General features: G+C 38.8%; 1 protein-coding gene and 1 long non-coding RNA gene across 13 annotated transcripts in view; one reads left to right on the forward strand and one right to left on the reverse strand.

Moving 5' to 3' along the window:
• LOC110349595 (uncharacterized) overlaps window positions 1-18,050 on the forward strand; it is a 115,728-nt gene that overhangs the window by 44,908 nt on the left and 52,770 nt on the right. The window contains exon 2 of the long non-coding RNA XR_002395645.2: window positions 6,597-6,670. This is a non-coding gene — a long non-coding RNA (uncharacterized LOC110349595). The remainder of the gene's footprint in view (window positions 1-6,596; window positions 6,671-18,050) is intronic.
• Supt3h (SPT3 homolog, SAGA and STAGA complex component) overlaps window positions 16,366-18,050 on the reverse strand; it is a 401,578-nt gene continuing 399,893 nt past the window's right edge. For all 12 annotated transcript variants that reach the window (XR_002395642.2, XM_004846434.3, XM_004846432.3 and 9 more), the window contains one exon: window positions 16,366-17,316. Coding sequence is in view for 11 of the 12 variants with exons in the window: in XM_004846434.3 (XP_004846491.1) it covers window positions 17,275-17,316 (42 nt within the window). In the remaining variant the exon portion in view is untranslated. The remainder of the gene's footprint in view (window positions 17,317-18,050) is intronic.

An 18,050-nucleotide genomic window follows, 5' to 3' on the forward strand; every position in this document is an offset into this window, starting at 1 on the left:
GGCTAAGTGGGCAGGTGGTGAGGGCCAGGGGTCTCCGCCAGGAACACCCTCTGAGCCTGCAGCCTGGCATTTTTCATCAAGATAAGCTGTACATGCCACTGGCCTACAGAGAATGAGATACTTCTTAAGAGGGGTAATGAAGGAAAATATAATGACTAAAAATGTAAGTGCCACACAGTAGTAATTTTATTTGAGGAGTGTCCTTAGTTCCAAATAAATCACTGGCCTCCAAAACTCTGGTGGAGGTGGTCAGTCAGAATCTTTTTGCAGTTGGGCCTGCTTTCCATTTTTGGATGTATATGCATTTGGAGGATGGAGACATGGACATTTCCTGAATTCCTAGCTCCACTTTTGGTTAATAACTTGAACTGATCAGATGAAGAATTGATGGCTTTTATAAATTCAGCTCTTAATCGTAACTATTGTAACTTTTTGATTAGCCTGGCTGGATCATTTTAACCTCTCCAAGTACATCTACAGATGGCAGTTGTCTTGCTCTTGGGGCAATGAAAATTAACTCTCTTCTTCCCCCTAGGCCCTAAAAATTATTTTGACCAAAATGTTTCACTCAGGGGTTTTATGTAGACATGGCTTAACCGGGTCATTAAGAATTTTATTGGTTAAAGTAGGCATATATTTTTCCTAGTAGACATAATGACATAAGAGTAATAAAAATGTAATATTCAAGTAATTGCTGTAATGTAATTACAGTTTGGTCATAAAGTAAGATTAGAGGTCTGGGATGGCTGTTTGTGGGTGTGCATTTTAATGTCTGAATATAGTCTTGGAGGTACCGGCTAGTCTCTTGGGAACACTAGGACAGTTCATCACATAACTAGGTGGCCAGAGCCTAGCTGAACCAGCACTGTCCAGGCACGACCTGTTTACTCTGTCAGCACTCTCTGATGTCAGTGATCCCCCTGCTTCATATACCTAACCTCCATGGTCACTGAGACGTGTTTCTGCTTTTGCATAACAACAGAAGGGGGAAATAGTGAAAACCAGGGGCCTTGCTGGTGAAGGGGACAGAGTTGAGGGGACATCCTGGAACTGCCACCTCTGCCCACACGGTGCTGTAGTGCTTGGAGCTTTGCTCCTGTGTGCCCTGATGTCAGCCTGTCCTGGCTTTTGGAGGGAAGGATACTGTTCTTTCCAGATTGAGCTATCTTAGGCATTTGCCCATTTAAAAAAAAAAAATAGAAGTATTTGCTGTCATTGGAGATATTCTTTGAACTCTTACAAATGAATTTCTCCCTGTTTCTTAATACATCAAACTGCAGAAAGATTAAATTTAGGCCAAAAAGTACTTAACCATTTGTAAACCCAAACAATAGAAACATGTGATAGAATGTAGGAGAGACTTCTTTTCCTTTCCGTGATTTCAGTTGCCCATAGTTAGCCATAGCCTGAAAATAGTGAACAGAAATTTTGTAACTTTTAAATTCTGCAACATTCTAAGTAGTACAGATACTGAAATCTTATGCCACCCCTGTCTGTCTTGCTTTCCTCAGCATGTCCATGATGTGTATCCAATTTGCCCGTTAGCTGTCTTGATTATCACAGAAACTGTCAAGGTGTTGTGGTGCTTGTCTTCATATAGACCTTATTTTATTTAATATTGACCCCAAAGTGCAAGAAGTCATGATTCTGGCAATTTTAGTATAGAAGATTGTTGTTGCTTACTGGCCTAATTTAGAAAGTTTATGACAGGTACGTACAGGGAAAAACAGTATAAACAGGGATCAGTGCTACCTGTACTTTCAGACATCTATGGGGGCACTGGAATATATCTTTTCCTGTAAGGGAGGACTGTTTTTTTAAAAATTTACAGTATCTACAGTAATAACTTAAAGACTAGTTTTTTTCTTTGTTACTATTTTCTTTTGTAATTGGTAAGTAATGTAGTTTGTGGGTAGATAATCTGAACTTGATAAAATATCTGCTCCTCATCTGTTTTCCTCACCCACCGATGATCTTTTAATTCCATGATTCCTTCTGTATTCATTATGTGGTGTTGTCTGGCAAAGAACCTTTTCTTCTGTTTGTGCTTAATTTATAACACGTGACTCATGGGTATTTATTCTTCGATGGCAGCCCATTACTGCCCTTATTTATTTGGATGCTTGCATCATTCCAAGCCCGTGGTTTGGATGTGTCCCCATGGTTTTTTTTTTTAGGAACTGCTTACTTTCTTGTATAATAGATGTTCCAGTCTCATTTTTGCCTAGGAATCTTTCACTGATTTAGTCTTGGAATCATCCCTTTCTCCAAAGAGCCTTGAATACCAAAGGAAAATAATAGAAGTTAAAATTTAGGTATTAGGTATGAAAGACCATCACTTTTTAAATGTGTGAAATGTACTTCCAGCATGCTTAGTCCATGTTGAAAGAATTTAGGCTGCTTATCTAGAGCTGAGCATGAGCCAGAGGGGAGGTCTTTGGCTCCTGAAAGAAATGGAAACCTAGGAGGAAATTGGCTCCCCGCCCAGTAATTTAGATGTGTCACCCAGTATGCCAGTTACAGTCTCAGAAAATTGGTAAGATCCTTAGTTTGTCCTTCCAAGCAAATGCTGTTCTCTAAATCTCTTTCAAAAATATGATGGGACCTCGTCGTGCAATGGTAGCGCGTCTGAATCCAAAAGTATGTTAGCATTGCTCCTGCTATCTGCTGATTCATGATCCCATCACAGCAACAGTACAGACTGTTTCAAAGACTTCGTGCCAGTACCTGTGGCTTTCAGCATCCAATGTCTCTGAATCTCCTCTTTCAGGGACCTGCACAAGCCAACCATGAGTACAGTGGCAACATGAGATATGCTTGGGCCTTACATGTCACCTCAGTAAACACTGTGTAGAGTCTCCTTCCAAGCTGTGGAGAATCTGAGCTGTGGGCCTAGGGAAGGAGAAAAGGCAGCTACATCGCACCAGAGTGGGGAAAGAGTGCCTGGAGCAAGGTGGGATGTACAGGATTTCCTCTTTCTCTGACTCCTCCAAGTGAAGTCAAGGGAAAGCAGAGCTTGGGATTTGATGGATCCAAATTGTTGGCTTTTACTTGGAACCTCATCTCTTACTCCTTGAGAAATGTTATTTTTTCGTTAAATGTTTATTTCTCATTAATCTTGTGTTAAGAGTCATGTAACCCTGTTAGCTGGGTAGGCTGCTTCTGTTCCAATTAGTATATATTTCCATAAGTGTTGAGTGGGTAAAAGGAAGGAAGAAGTTGAATTTTTTAACTATTGATCTTGAGGGACTTGTATGAAGGTGTGTTTAACATGCGTGTACTATAACTGACTCTTAAAAAAAGCTCTATAAATGGTAAGTTATGGCTTTGATAATTTATGCTAAGCAGAATAAACTATGATGGAAACATAAAATATTTCTAAGCTTACACTTTAGTCACTCAATACAAATGAAACTCAGACTTCTTACTTTAGAGTACTGACAATCTCCAGAGGAAACGAGACTGTGTGCTCTCCCTGTGCTTGCCGCCACACCTGCCAAGGTGAAGAGCTGAAAATGCTCTGATACCTAGACTGGAAGGTACTGGGTGATGTCCCCATTTGCAGACCATCCCCACCATTGATTGCATTAAGGACTTTGTATCCATCTGTTGAAGAGGAATGGCAGAGACAAGGCTTCAGCAGCCAACTCAGTTCACTGTCCATACTAATAGGCTGGTTTCCTAAGTAGAAAGTGAAGAATTAAACCAAAGAAGCTTATTGTGAGAGAATCTGTCACCTCCTGTGATATGTCTGGCGAGAAAGTCAACAGGAAGTTTGCTTTCTGTTTGGCTTGGTTGACTCCTGTAGGTAGAGACCGTTTACCAGATGGAAAAGCACAAAGATGGTAAAGAGAGAAATGGTATTTTCATGCTTCTAAGAGGGTATTAGAATAACACAAGGTTTCCAACCTATGATTAAAAGGTTTTGATTAGGTTGCTTTCAAAAATAGACATTTTATACTAAAATAAATTTCTTAAAATTTTCCTTCTATCTATGCCGTTTTCCCCCAAACCCATACTCTATAAATGGCCCACTTAAACAGATTTCAAGAGTAAAAAAATATGTCTTAAAAGCATCCAGATGCAGTAGTTCAGTGATCCCACTTAGTAGATGGGGAATCCAAAACCCCAAAGTTAGAGCAATTTATCAAGTGTTGCATAGCTAGCTAAGGGCAGGTTGAATTTGGAAGCCATGTTACTCATCAGGGAAATGCTGAGGATAGATTGAATTTCTTAGTGTCACACTGAAAGAGGACACAGACCTTGTGGGGAAGGAGCCAAATGTGCTGTTGGTGTAGTTTTGAGCAGAAGCCAGGGTTAAGACTTGTGGGTCCAAGCTGAGTGTACTCCACCCCCATTAGCATCTGTGGCAAGTTCTTTCTTCTTTGGGTTGTCAGTGGCCTCAACTGAAAAATGAGGTAATTTGCAGTTCTAATATTATGAATCTGAGAAAAGAAAGGACTGAAAAGGTGATATGATCTAGGGAAATAAAGAATAAACTAGTGGAAATAAAGATAAATTATTCTGGGGAAGGGTAATTCATAATATCTTAGCAGGGTTTTCTGAGATCAATTAAACTTTAATAACTCAGTTTTCAGAAGAATGTCAACACTCAGACAAGGAGTTGTCCAGGAGAAAGAATGGGCAAAATTCATGATTAGGTAATTCAAAAAAAAACGAATACCCATTTGTGTCTAATAAACACATGGAAAGTGTTCCACTTTAGGGGAAATACAATGAAATGCATTGGTCAAAATTCTTCACTAAACTAGATGAAAAAATGATACTAATATTTGGAATTGGTGAAGGCACAGAGAAATAGATTTTCAAACATTAGAATGCAAACTGCTAAGAATGGAATAGAGAGCCATTTGGACACGTATTACATTTTAAAAATAGAGACTACCTACAATGCAGTAATTCTAACTCCAGGAATTTACCTTATAGGAAATACACATAATTTTCCAGTTAATGTAGTGAATTAAAAATGGGTGCAAATTCATTGCTGCTTTCTTACCAAGAGGCATTTATTTTCCTTCCCTTTAAACTGGGCTGGCCTTGTCACTGGCTCTGACTGTAGGAGAGCGGGGCTCAGGACACAGGCCCTGAGAGGACTGGCAGTTTCTGTTTGCTTTTTGGAAGGCAGTTGCCTTTTAAGTCCAGTTGACAGGAGGTGTTCATGCTATCCTGCTTGTCCCAAACACAGAAAAAGTTCATATGAAGGAGCACCAAGGTTCCACACCAGTGAGGGAAGCCTTTAACCTTTGGGTCCAGCTGGGCTGAATGCAGCTGAGTGACTCCAGATGAGGCCATGTGTAGCAAGACTATTGAGTCAGGGCCCATCTGAATCTCTGAGCCCCAGAACCATGAGAAATAATCTTGTCTTACGTCACTAAGCTTTGGGGTTTTTTTTGTGTGTGGGTCATTAACAGCAAAAAATAACTGAAAGCAAGAGGCAAATCACCCCTGCAGGCAGGGAGCTACAGGAACCCAGGTATTCAGAAGGCAGAGGAAGGACTGGCTGGTGGTGAGGGAGGTTATGAACACCAGTCATGATTCGGACCAGGTACAGAAGTGATGACAGTAGTGGTTGTAAGTAGTCCTTCTTTTATAGAAATACAGCTTATTTGTTTAGATATTAAATAATAGATTTTCTTTTTTCCTTCTCTCAACTCCACACTTCATTAATATATAAAATGTATTAATCATGATTAGCCATATATCTTAGAATTTAGGTTACAGGATAGTGGAGGGGAATGAAACGCAGGGATAAAAACAAACATCACCCCCAAATAGGTCATATGTGGCTTAATGCTGAAAAATAAAAGAAAAAAATCTCAAAGCAGCTGCAGGAAAGCAGACAAGTGACTTTCATAGGGCCAGTTATAATGCTGATAACCAAAACGATAGAAGCTAAAAGGAAAAAAATAATCTGGTAAATGCAAAAAATACTGCAATTCTATAATGACACAACTTTAGGGGGAAAAAACCAACAGTAGGATACCGTTAGTAATGAATTAGCCAGTTAAGTGTGTAGATCATTGGTAGGGCACTTGGCTAATATGAAGGAGGCCATAGGTCCCACCTAGTGCTCCCCCCAAAAAGGGAAAGACGATCAAAAAGCAAGACCCAACTACAGGGTGTCAAGGGGAAAGATACTTTAAATATATATATATATATAAATAAAATAGATAAAAGGATAAAAAATAACCATAAACAAAATACATAGTAGATTTATTTGTATCAGATGAAGTGGACATGAAATATTGCCAGGGACAAAGAATGAGATAACATGCAAAAGAGGACAGTTATTCCAGAAGACATGTCATTTGTTATGTCCCCCTCAAAGCCTCATGTGGTCATAGGAGTGGCTTTTGGAAGGTGACTGGATCATGGGTGTGTGATACTGGATTAGTCTACTGATTGGATAGCATACTTCTAGGTGTGGATGATGGACTTATTGAAGAGGGAAGACTCACTCTGGGTGTGGGTGGCACCAGTCAATAGGCTTGGAGCCTGGGTGGAATAAAAAGGGAAAGGAGGATGAAGTCTTACTGTTGCCTGGGTGCCATGTCATGGATGTTTCTCCTCTGCAGCGGCTCTCTGCCATTCTGCCCTGCTGCGGGGGTGAGCTGAATGTGGACCGAACCTCTACAAACTGTGAGCTAAAGTAAACCTTTCCTCCTTTAACTTATGGGTGTTGGGTATTTTGTCCCGGTAATGGGTAATGAGAAAGTAACTAAGACATCATTTCTAAATGTGAATGCACCTGAGAAAAAAGTTCAAACCATGCCAAGCAAAAAGTAATAAAACTTACAGGAAAAACAGACAAATATACTGGAGAGTCTAGTCACTGTGAGAAGGTAAGAACTAAAAAGGGTATACATTAGAAAGAAAAAAAACAACTGTCTTTACTTGGAAACAACATAATCATGTATGTAGAAAATCCCAAAGAATCTACTCAAAAATCCCACAATCTATTATAGCTAGTAAATTCCCTAAAGTTTGGTATAAAAGTTTAATATACAAAAATAAATTTTACTGCTATATATTAACAGTGAATTGGAAATTTAAATCTAAAGAGTTATTCTTACAGCATTAACCATGCATGAATCTTAACAAAATATATACTAGGTTTATATTTAAAAAAAACTATAAAACAGCAATGAGAAACATAAGAAAAGTCCTGAAGAAATGGAGATGGAGACCTATTTGAATTCATTGATTAGAACAATTAAGGTAGTTAAGGTATCATTTCTCTCCAAATTGGGTGACACAAAGCGGTTCCAATTAAAATCCCAGAAAGTGTTTTAGCAAGACAGAAGAATGCAAGGACTCATTGCCCTGGCTAGTCTAAAGTCAGTCTGTACAGACAGTGAGGGACTGGCATATGGCAGAGCATGTGGATCAGTGGAAAAAAAAGTCCAAAGTGGACCCATATGTGCATGGTTAATTGATTTTTGGTAATTCAATGAAGAAAGTATAGTCTTCTCGGTGAATGGTGTGGAAGCAAGATATTTAAAGTGAAAAAGAACGTCAATCCTTACCTCACAGAAATAAACTCAGACTCAAAGATCTAAAAATAAAAGTTAAAAATTTAAAAAGAATGAAAACAGGCCAGGTGTGGTGGTACAGTTATATGATTTCAGCACTCAAGATGCTGAGGAACGAAGATTGTAAGTTTGGGGCCAGCTTGGGTTACATAGCAAGACCCTCAAAGGGAGCACGGAGTGGGGGAGAGAGAAGAGAGAAGATCTTGGGTTAAAGAGTTCTTAGATGCAGAAAGTGAGAAAAAAATAATAAAGATCTCTTCATAAGAGAAAAAAATCAATAAACTGGACAAAATTTAAAACTTGAGCTTTTTCAAAGACATTTTTAGCAAAGATAGGCACCAGACTCAAAGATTCGAAAAACACTTTTTTTTTTTTTTCTTTTTGGTATCGGGGATTGAACTCAGGACCTTGTGCTTTTGAGGCAGGCATGGTGCCACTGAGCTAAATCCCCAGCCAAAAAACTCTCCTTTTAATTTTTATTATACATGCAGAATACACATTTGCAGTTTTTAACGATTACATTCATTATGAAGAATTGGTAAATGTTCATAACACATCTTAATTCTTTATTTTCCCCTTCCCCTCCAGCCTCCACCTTTTGGCCAGCATCAGATTTATCTTATAATTCCTTATAAAGCTAATTGTTATACATACGGATTAATAGGCTAACATGCCAAGAAATATAAACACATAAGACAGTTATGCTAAACCAAGGTCCACTTTTAGATACACTGTCCATGCTGGATTACAGTAACTTTATTTTTTCTTTTTTTCCTATTGTATTTATATATTGAATTTCTCATATAAGACAAACTATGTGTTATTTAAGTTTGTGTATCTGACTTCACTGAACATTCGCTAATATTCACTGAACATTATGGTCTCAAGGTGCATCCATTTTCCTACATATGATTCAGGGTATTATGTCTTTACATTACAGTAGTACTCCATTGTGTATAAATATCACGTTTTCTTCATTTGTTGATGGACATTTAGGGTGCTTCCAAATTTAGCTATTATGAATTGTGCTGCTATAAACATAGGTATGAATACATCACTGTGGCCACAGATTAGGCTTTACAGAGGTGGCTGGATCTAAGTGTGTGATGCTGGGATTATGCGTGTGTGATTACTAAATCAGTCCACAGATTGGTTTGGCATAGTTCTGGGTGTAGATAATGGGAATGCCCACCTTGGGTGTGAGTGTTACCTGCCCTATGGGTGTGTAGCCTTGATAGAATATAAGGGACAGAGAGAGGGCTGCTACTGTCTCGTTGCCATCTGCCTGCCCTGCTTTGCCATGGACTGTTTCTCCTCTGCGATGCCTTTGCCGCACACCACCCTGCCTTGGAGCCAGCCAACTATGGACTGAAATCTCTGCAAACTGTGAGCCAAATAAATCTTTCTTCCTTTAGCTTTGGGTGTCGGTTATTTTGTCTCAGCAATGGAGAGATTAAAACAGGCATGATGTCTTTATCTCTTTTGTGAAGATACTTAGAAGGGGAATAGCTGGGTCCAATGTAATTTCTATTTTTAGCTTTTTGAGGAATCCCCATACTGATTTCTATGAAGTGTTCCTTTTTTCTTGCAGGCTCACCAGTTTTTTGGTACCAGGGATCAAACTCAGGACCTTGTACTTGCAAGGCAGGCGTGGTGCCACTGAGCTAAATCCCCAGCTCTATTGGTGGCATTCTTGATGCTGGCCATTCTTTTTGAGATGGAATCTCAGTGTTGTTTTAATTTGCATCTCTCAAATGGCCAGCGATGTTGAACATTTTTTCATGTATTTATTGGCCATTTATCCTTTTTTTTTTAGTACTGGGGATCGAATTTGGGACCTTGTGGGCCATTTATACTTTTGAAAAGTATCTCATTTCAGATGCCCATTTTTTGATTGGGTCTTTAAATCTGGGGGGGAGTCTAATATTTCTGAATTCTTCATTCTAGATACTAGTCCTTTGTCTGAGGAGTAGCTGGCAAAATTTTTTCCCATTGCATGGGTTGTCTCTTCACTCTGTTGGTTTCCTTTGCTGTCCAGAAGCCTTTTAATTTGATATGATCCCATTTGTTTATTTTTGGTATTATTTTTTGTGCAACTGGGGTTCTGTTCAGAAAGACTTTGCCTGCATCAAATCTTTAAGAGTCTTATCTGTTTTGTCTTCCAGTAGATTGTGTTTGTGTTCTAATATTTAGATGTTTGATCCATTTTGATTTTAATTTAGTGCCTGTGAGAGAGATGGGTGTAGGTTCAATCTTTGACATTAGTAGCCAGTTTTCCCAGCACCATTTGTTAAAGAGGCTATTTTTCCTTTGGTGAAAGCATTTGGTCTATTTGTCAAAGATAACATAGCTGAGTGCTTTTGCAGGTGAGTGTGTTCAAACTGAGCCTTCAGGGTGTGCTGAACTGTAGCTGTCTGCTCTGAGATTCATTTAGCTTTCATAATAAAAATATAAAAATACCATTTAATGTGATCACTGGCTATGACAGTTTATTAAAATGATTTGCAGAATGAATATAATCTTCATGTCAACTGAACAAGAAAAAAACCGAGATCCAGTGGAAAGAAAACCACACAACTCAATTTTTTAAAAACTACTTAACTGCCCTTCCTCTCAAACCTGCTCCTCTTTCAATTTTCAGTATATGTGATCCTGGGAAAGCTGAGTGGCACAATTTAGAGTTAATAAATTTTTACTATCATAAGCTGGGAAAGGTGTTTAGGAAAAACAGGAGGAAATAGCCTATCCATATGAACATAATAATTGCATAATAGTTATTGTTTGGGACTGAAGTGTTTCAGATATGCAAAGTCATAAAATATCAGGAAAAGCAAAACTTTCTAATGTTAAATATATCATAAATTTTTCCCAAATTAAGACATATGAAAAAAGTGCAGGAGACACTTTATGTCAAAAGAAAAAAACGCCTTTCAATGTAAGTTAAAGCCGGGAACCTCAGAGGACATGGTATACTCATCATGGAGCCTTGAGGCCACAGTGGCAGCCACCAGCAGAGTAGAGAAGGCAGTGCTGTCTTTTCTTAAGCTTAAGAATCACCTTAAGAATCACGTCTGAACAGAAACTCACTTGGCTTTTATTATGTCTTAAAGGTAATGTCAAAAACCTAGGATTTTAGTATCACATTTAAAGAATATAAATCACAGAGGCACATAAATATATTTAAAATAGTGGTTCCTATATGGGGAAAACACATTTTCTTTCTACCAATAATTAATCCAGGTGGTCTCATGAGTCCCTTTGTAGAATTCCAGAGCTGACCTCCATCCTAGGCTGTTAGGGTGGATATTCCACATTGATTACATTCATAAGTGCTAACAAGACTGTTTTTGAATGAATGAACAGATATAAAGAAAACACATTTTCATTGCAGCTGTTCTTTAATGATAAGTTACCGCTTTCAGTTTACAGAAATCTCATTTTCAGTCTAACTTGATTTTTATATTTTGCTTTAAGTTCATTGGACATGTTATTCCATCACATTTAGGGAAATATCACCCTAAAAGGCTCCTTGTTATTATTGGAGGAAGTAGCACATTTTTGAAGGTGGACTGACTACAAAATAGTCTTAGCAGTCTACACTTCATTCATGTTTGTGTGGATTCCGATGGCATAGAGTGGCTCCTCAGCTCTAGTAAGTGTGAGTGTGACTGTGGCTGTCTCCGTGAGGTCCTCAGCCCTGTAAACAAGGCACACATCCTGTTGCTCTTCTCACAGAGGCCTCAGGAAATTAGATGCATGAGGCCCTTTGAATTGGGTTCTCTGAAACTTTGTATTTGCCTTTAAGAAAAAAAGCTGCTCTTTTCTACAGTTCTTGAGATTTGCAGGCAAGTAAGTGAAGTGCACATTGATGAGAGATTTTTAAAAATTTTAAAAAGGTTTGTGAGCTCGTTTAAATGGATAATGTTGATCAACCAAACAAATATTTACTGAACATGTAATAAGTGTATGTAGGGATTACAAAAAGGTGCTCATTCAGGACTTGCCCTCAATCAATTCTTAACTCTGGGGCCACTGCAGGAGGCTCAGTGGGGCTTAGAGGGCGCCCTGTGCGGGAGCCAGCCAGGAAAACTGCATGGGAAAGTAGGGAAGGAGACTGCCATGAGAAGCTAGGGAAGAGGAGGCAGACGGTGGTGCAGTGGCACGTGACATCCTAAGTACTGCAGTGGAGCTCTGCCTGAGGACCTTGTTTGTCACCATAGGCCACAGGCTCCACTGCTGTCTCTGGTCTCAAGGATCACTGGCAAGTTGGCCTCTGTGAGGAGCCAACAATGGTGGTTTCTTGTCTGCTTCCCTGGTTCTGCTGACTGACTGCACTTCGAAGCTCTAACTCCCTTTGGGGTATGGATGCAAGCTATAAAACTGCTTGGCGGGCTTATAGTTGGCTCCCAACTCCATGAGACAGTGACCCAACACACAGGTCTTTTGCCATCTGGCCCCTCCACCTTGGTGTCTTCCTGCAGGATTAGGAAAATGGAAAGTTGACACCAATGGTGATCTTGCTTATGCTGCTGTGCTAAGCAGGAAACTGAAGCCACCTGGACTGCTTATCTCCTTCCAGGCAGAACCTATGGAGTGTGCAATCCAGCCCTGCAGCAGTAGCTGCTGCTCCTTGGGACTGTCCGATGAATGGCACACATGGGCCAGGGAGGCATGGCAGGAGGTGGCCAGTGCCCTGGCAGACAAACTAACCTTGTTGTAGTGAGAGGAAGAAGCAGATCAAAACCAACAGATGCACCTCTGTTTGGCATTTTAAAAGACATAAATTAGAAATGATTTGTCCTAGCTGGGTGGTGGCACACACTTGTAATCCTAGTGGGTCAGGAGGATTGCAAGTTTGAGTCTAGTGTGGGCAGCTTAGCATCTCAGGAGGACACAGTTTCAGAAAATAAAAAAGGGCTGGGGATGTAGCTCAGTGTGAAGGCCCTGGGTTCATTGCAAAAAAGAAAATAAAATGACTTGTCCCAAGAAAGAACAGACCTACAGCTAATAACTACGGACTAGAATGAAAGATTATCATTTGTAATTTAAATTGCGCTTGGCAACTTTCTTTCCATCTTCCTATTTATCTCACTTACCCCCCCCCCCCCCGCAACTAGGAGAAACTGACTACTATAACCTAATTAATGAGCAAACACTTACGGACTCCCATATATACTTTTGTACCTGCCACTGCAAACACATATAAGTGAGATGGGGGGTGATTTTTAAACATGTATAAGTAACTTGTATGAAAGCATAGATGGTGGCCTGTGTCATTAGTCTTCTATAGGAATTTGATCTTCAGAAAGGAGAGGCTTGTATATGTGGGTCTGTGAGGAAGCTTTCCTCACAGTTTGTGTAGGGATGCTTAGTATGTTCTTTGTTTTATACGACATGTATCTAATAGTATTAGAGAAGGAAAGCTGAGGTAAAATGAAATGTTCTTGTAATTAATTTTTTTGGTACTGAGAAGTGCTTCTAGGATCAGCATTAGGAAGCAGTTTTCTTTAATATGTTACTGGAAATCTTGAGTGCAGTCCATGCTGTGCAGCTGTGGGACCAGAGTGCTGGGTACAGATCCCAATTCTGTCGTGGGCAGCTCTGCAGAGGACCCTTAAGCAGCCATTGCTTGGTTATAATGGTGCTCATCTTGTAGAGGAGCTGTGAGCCTTCAGTGAGATGAACCACACAAAGTGTGCAGCACACAGTGGCTGTGCTGTATTATTATGTCAGATTTAATATATCATTGTTTTTGGTAGCAAGTAGAGTTTCCTGGTACTGTATAAGGAAAACTACACTTTGGTCATCCTCATTCTTGCTTTTTTCTGCTTTTACTTTCCTTTGGGAAAAGATGAAAAGTGACTTGGGTGGTAATGAGCAGAAAAGGGGATCATGAATATAAGGCTCTGTAAAGATTTACAGTGGTTTCTAACATCTGTTGGGTTTCTTGTGCCTTTGTTGGAACTGGTTGTTTTAAAATGTTTTCAGTTGCCAGAATTTCCATGATTTATGACAGCTTGACTATTTGGTATTTGGTTCCAGAAAACAAGTTAAGTCTTTTTCAAGTGCCACAGTATCACTTCACTACTCACAATATTTGAAACTTATTTTAGAGATACGCCTTTTTAATATTTCAGTTTTCAAAGGCATCTGGCCTCTATTTAACCATCACATTTACATCCAGTTCCTGCAGGCATGGTTTTGGTGTTTAAGGTTGACTTGATGGCCTCTGCAGAAAGCTTTTGCTTTAATGAACATACAGTAACTCTGCTAAAACTGTTAGGGTCCTCTGCTGCTCCTTAGTCCCATGACTGTACAACAGCACAAAAAATTTCAGCTTCAGCTTTAAAGATAAAATGAATACAATGTTGGAGAATCACCGGGGGTGGGGGGCTGTTATGACATACGGAATTTGTTGCCCTTACATTATTTGCAGAAGTGTTTATGTACTATGAAATGTGCAGCCAGAGCATACAGGAAGCTGTAAAATATTTTATGACATGTATACATGGTTGATGGTAGAATTTAAGTGTAACCTGGGAAGGGTCTATCTAAATTTCAGTAGGGCAGATGAAAGAATACTTCTCTGTAGTGACTTTTTTTTTTTTAACACAAGGGATTATATGAACTGGAAAGCAATACCCGATTTGGAAACTACATTTTAAAATTTCATAAAATTAAATTGTCATTTCTAGACAACTAAACTTGTTTTCTTTCAGACCAAGAATCACCAGTTGTATTTATTTGTCTTCTATATGATAAAAGCATTAAGTGTGGGTTATTTTATTTAAAAAAGAACAATAATAAATGAAAACTTCTCCCTAGATATAGGTACTATATACCATTTAAAAATATTTGCACTTTGGATGGTTTTCAGATTAATTGGAACACTTTTGAATCTCAACTATTACAATATGTGAAGGCAACAAGATTAATGATATAACCTCTAAATAGCACATTCTAAAAGTCACTTCCAAATTTAGGTGAAGGCAGAAATACTTCTATTTCCTTCACCCCTAGTCTAAGGAACAATATCTGTTTTTCCAAAAAGAAGTTACTTCTTGGTTTATTTTCAGATTTCATCTCTAAATCACAAGGGACAAAACCCAGAAACCAGTTTTGTGTATTCACACCTGATTTTAAGAGTTGAGCCTGATGTGCAGAAGAACACAGGTCATTTAATATAGTCCCTCCGAAGATGATTTCACTGTGTATCATTTATGCTTTTTCATGTGTCCATAATTAGTCACTTTTTATTTACATTTGTGTATGGGATAAAAGTGCTATAAAACTCCAGCATACCTTAGTGATATTCTCATACAAATCTAGTATGGTGGAGAGTAAGAGACTGAAATTGAGACCATGGATTCTTGAGAATTTTGAGAACTGGGGAAAGTCAGTTTTTCTCTTTAGGCTTTGTCTTATTTTCATCTGTGAAATGAGTGATTGTTCTCAATGATCTCTAAGATCATCTTCTATTCTATCTTGGATTCTACATAATATTTTAATCTTGAGAATTAATGAAGTCACATTTTCTGAAACTTTCCTTCTGTGAATTTTATTTTTACATGCATTGCTTAGTGAAATTTAATTTCACCTCTGATTTAGTCTTGTGGGAAGGTTAAGAGAAAGAACCTAAGTATAGAAAAGAAAAAATAATAATATTGAGCAATTATGCGGACATTGAGGCTGGTTTAGGACAGACATAAATGACCTTTTTAAATTCTAAATTCAGCTCTCTGGCTTATGATGAAAAGTGAAAGGTTATTATATGAACTTACTGGGCAAAACCAGGTTTTATAAATAATTACCTGTCAGACTGTTCAGGATAGACAAACATACACCAGACCAGCAAAAACACAGACCTGTCATATTTCTGAGAAATGTACATTGAGTCTTCCTTCTCTGGGACTATAAGGAGATCAGGTAGAATAAAATGAAGGGGAAAAAACTAAACCTTGTATTCTCTGCCTTGTACATACTTTAAAATATATAATGTGAGAGAGAAAAGAATTTCATTGTGAAAAATTACCCCTGAAAATTTTATATGTCCTCAAAACCAAATATAGTGTATACTCTTGTTTTAAAAGTTGGGATGTTTATTGCAGGCTTACAATTTTTGTGATTAGGGATGCCAAGGAAAATAAGAATGACGATAAAAAGTTTAATCATCCACTTTAGCAAGCACAGATGGACATCAAAATTCTTTGGCTGTTTTTTGATATTATATACAGTGGACACTTGACTTAAAAACTCAGTTCATTCCTGAGGCTGCTTGTAACTCAGGTTGGTCAACTGCCTTCAGAGTCTCTCTCCTGTATAATTTTAGGCCACACTTTGTTCCAGGCAGATTTCAGTGTCCTTAGAAAGACACTGGCCCAGGGCTTCTCAACCTGGATGATGTAATGTTCCTTCCAGAACTCTTTAAGGGTTAAATCTGTATCTGAGACCATCTGGAAGCACAAGCAGCTGGCATTCTGGTCGTGACTCAAGATGCTGGTTGTAAGTTAAAACTAAAATTCGGTCATAACCCAAGTTGTTCACATGTCAGGCTGGTCATAACTTGAGGGTCCACTATCTGTATTTTTTGTTTCTGACATGCAGATTTTTTTTCCCCCAGAAGGTTTAACATGTAAGAGGTAAATGACAGTTTAACCAACTTAAGTGAATAACAGCACAGTCCTACTGATTAATTTGGTCACAAGAAAACTTTCATGCTTCTCATTTGTTTTTATGAATTCTTTATAAAGGCTTTTTTTGGTGTAAAAACCATGATAAAAGTTAAATTATACAAAACTCCCACAGAATTAAGTAACTTCCTTCTTTGCAATTCATGTTTAATTAGGAAATGTACAATTATATCTGGTGTATTTTAGTTTATTCCCAGGAGTTACAATTCCTCATTTGCTAGGGAGAGGGTAGATGCCAGAGGGAGTACGGTTGCTCCCATCAAGTGCTTCCAGAAGTGGGGGGCTGGCTGCTGAAGGGAGAGGGGAGGGCAAGTCCCTCTTCCGCCTCTCTGACTTATGACTGCTGCTGAAGGGCGTGGAGTGAGTCGGAAGGTGGGTCTGGGCAAAGCAGGGAGTGGAGATGGAGGAAGGAGTCGTATGTGAGGAGAAACACATGATTGGCAGGAAGTTGGGGAAAAGGCTTGTGAGTGACACTGTACATTTAAGTGGGGTGATGGGAAGAAGAGTGAGGACTGGCGGTTCATGAGGTTAGTTAGATCTTTAATTAGTAGAAGTTTATAAAATAAATATGTCTGCATTTATTTTAGGAACAACTAGTCAGCAAGTGTTAGGAAGTAAAATTGGTGGGATAGTACAGTGGGAGAAGACTATCCTCTTTGTCTCCTTTTTTCTGAACCTGGATTATAAAATGTATCAAATAAAACGCCTGACTAAACACTGAAGGGGGGGCTACTTTTAAGATACGTGAGCTGAGGGAAGCAAATCCATGCCAAGTTAAGACTTCAAAATAGTGTGATCTGCATTCTTGTCCACCTACACACTGTCTCAAACATCCTGCCATTAATTAGCTAAATGGCCCATCTCGTAAACAATTGCTAAATGCTGAGGGGGCTGGAAAAGAGCAAGAGTCACAAACCAGTCAGTCCACTCCTTAGGATCTGAAGAAGGTGAACTTTTATCTTGTACAGGATGGGGAAAAGAAATCGCCTCAGTGTAACATTGCCTTTCCTGTTGTTGCAGACACAGTTACATTAGCAGGCTAGAAAAGCGATCCCGTTTCTGCGGTAGGCACTCTGTCAAAGAAAAAGAAATCTGCAGTGAATTATCACATCAAGTCAAACAAGAAAAGGAGGCAAAAAGCAAACTGAGCTTTCTTTTTCATTTGTAGACTGCTGGCTACAACCTAATAAGAGTGCTTAATATGAATAGTTCTGGTGGGAAAGTTATAGCAACCATTCTATTAAAAGTCAGTGTGGTTGACAAGTGGTTAGTGATTCTATTTTTGGGATGTGGGAGATAGGCAAAATAAGACATCCAATTTTTTAAGTGATTGGTTAAGCCAAAGAGATGTGTTGAATCTGTTCTGTCTTTTATAAACATATGTTCTCTATTCAGCATGCTCCAGAATCACTTCTAAGTATCTTAATAGTCTATAAATTACTGACTCATAGATTTCTCGGGCCTAATTTATAGTCTGAACAGACACAGAGGCCTTTCCTCTCTCCTAAAAGATGATTTCAAAGGAATTCTGCACATTACAGACAGTAAGGAAAATTAAGCTGACTCAATTTCATATACATACATGTGCATGTAGGTGTACATATGGCCATACATGCAGGATAAACTTTCTCATAATTGATACTAACTGCAAAATTACAATGTATCCCAGTTAAGAAAGCAGAAACTGCATGCTATTCATTGCAAGTGAGATTTGACATTTCAGAGTTGGAAGACCCGGGCAACACAGCGTTTCTTATTATTGGTCCTGAATCTTATTTTGCTGTAAAATTCAGTACTTAGGATAGAA

This window comes from Heterocephalus glaber, unplaced genomic scaffold (assembly GCF_053883595.1).
Source record: "Heterocephalus glaber isolate CG9 unplaced genomic scaffold, H.glaber_assembly_v1.0 deba00001497, whole genome shotgun sequence".
Taxonomy (NCBI): Eukaryota; Metazoa; Chordata; class Mammalia; order Rodentia; family Bathyergidae; genus Heterocephalus; species Heterocephalus glaber.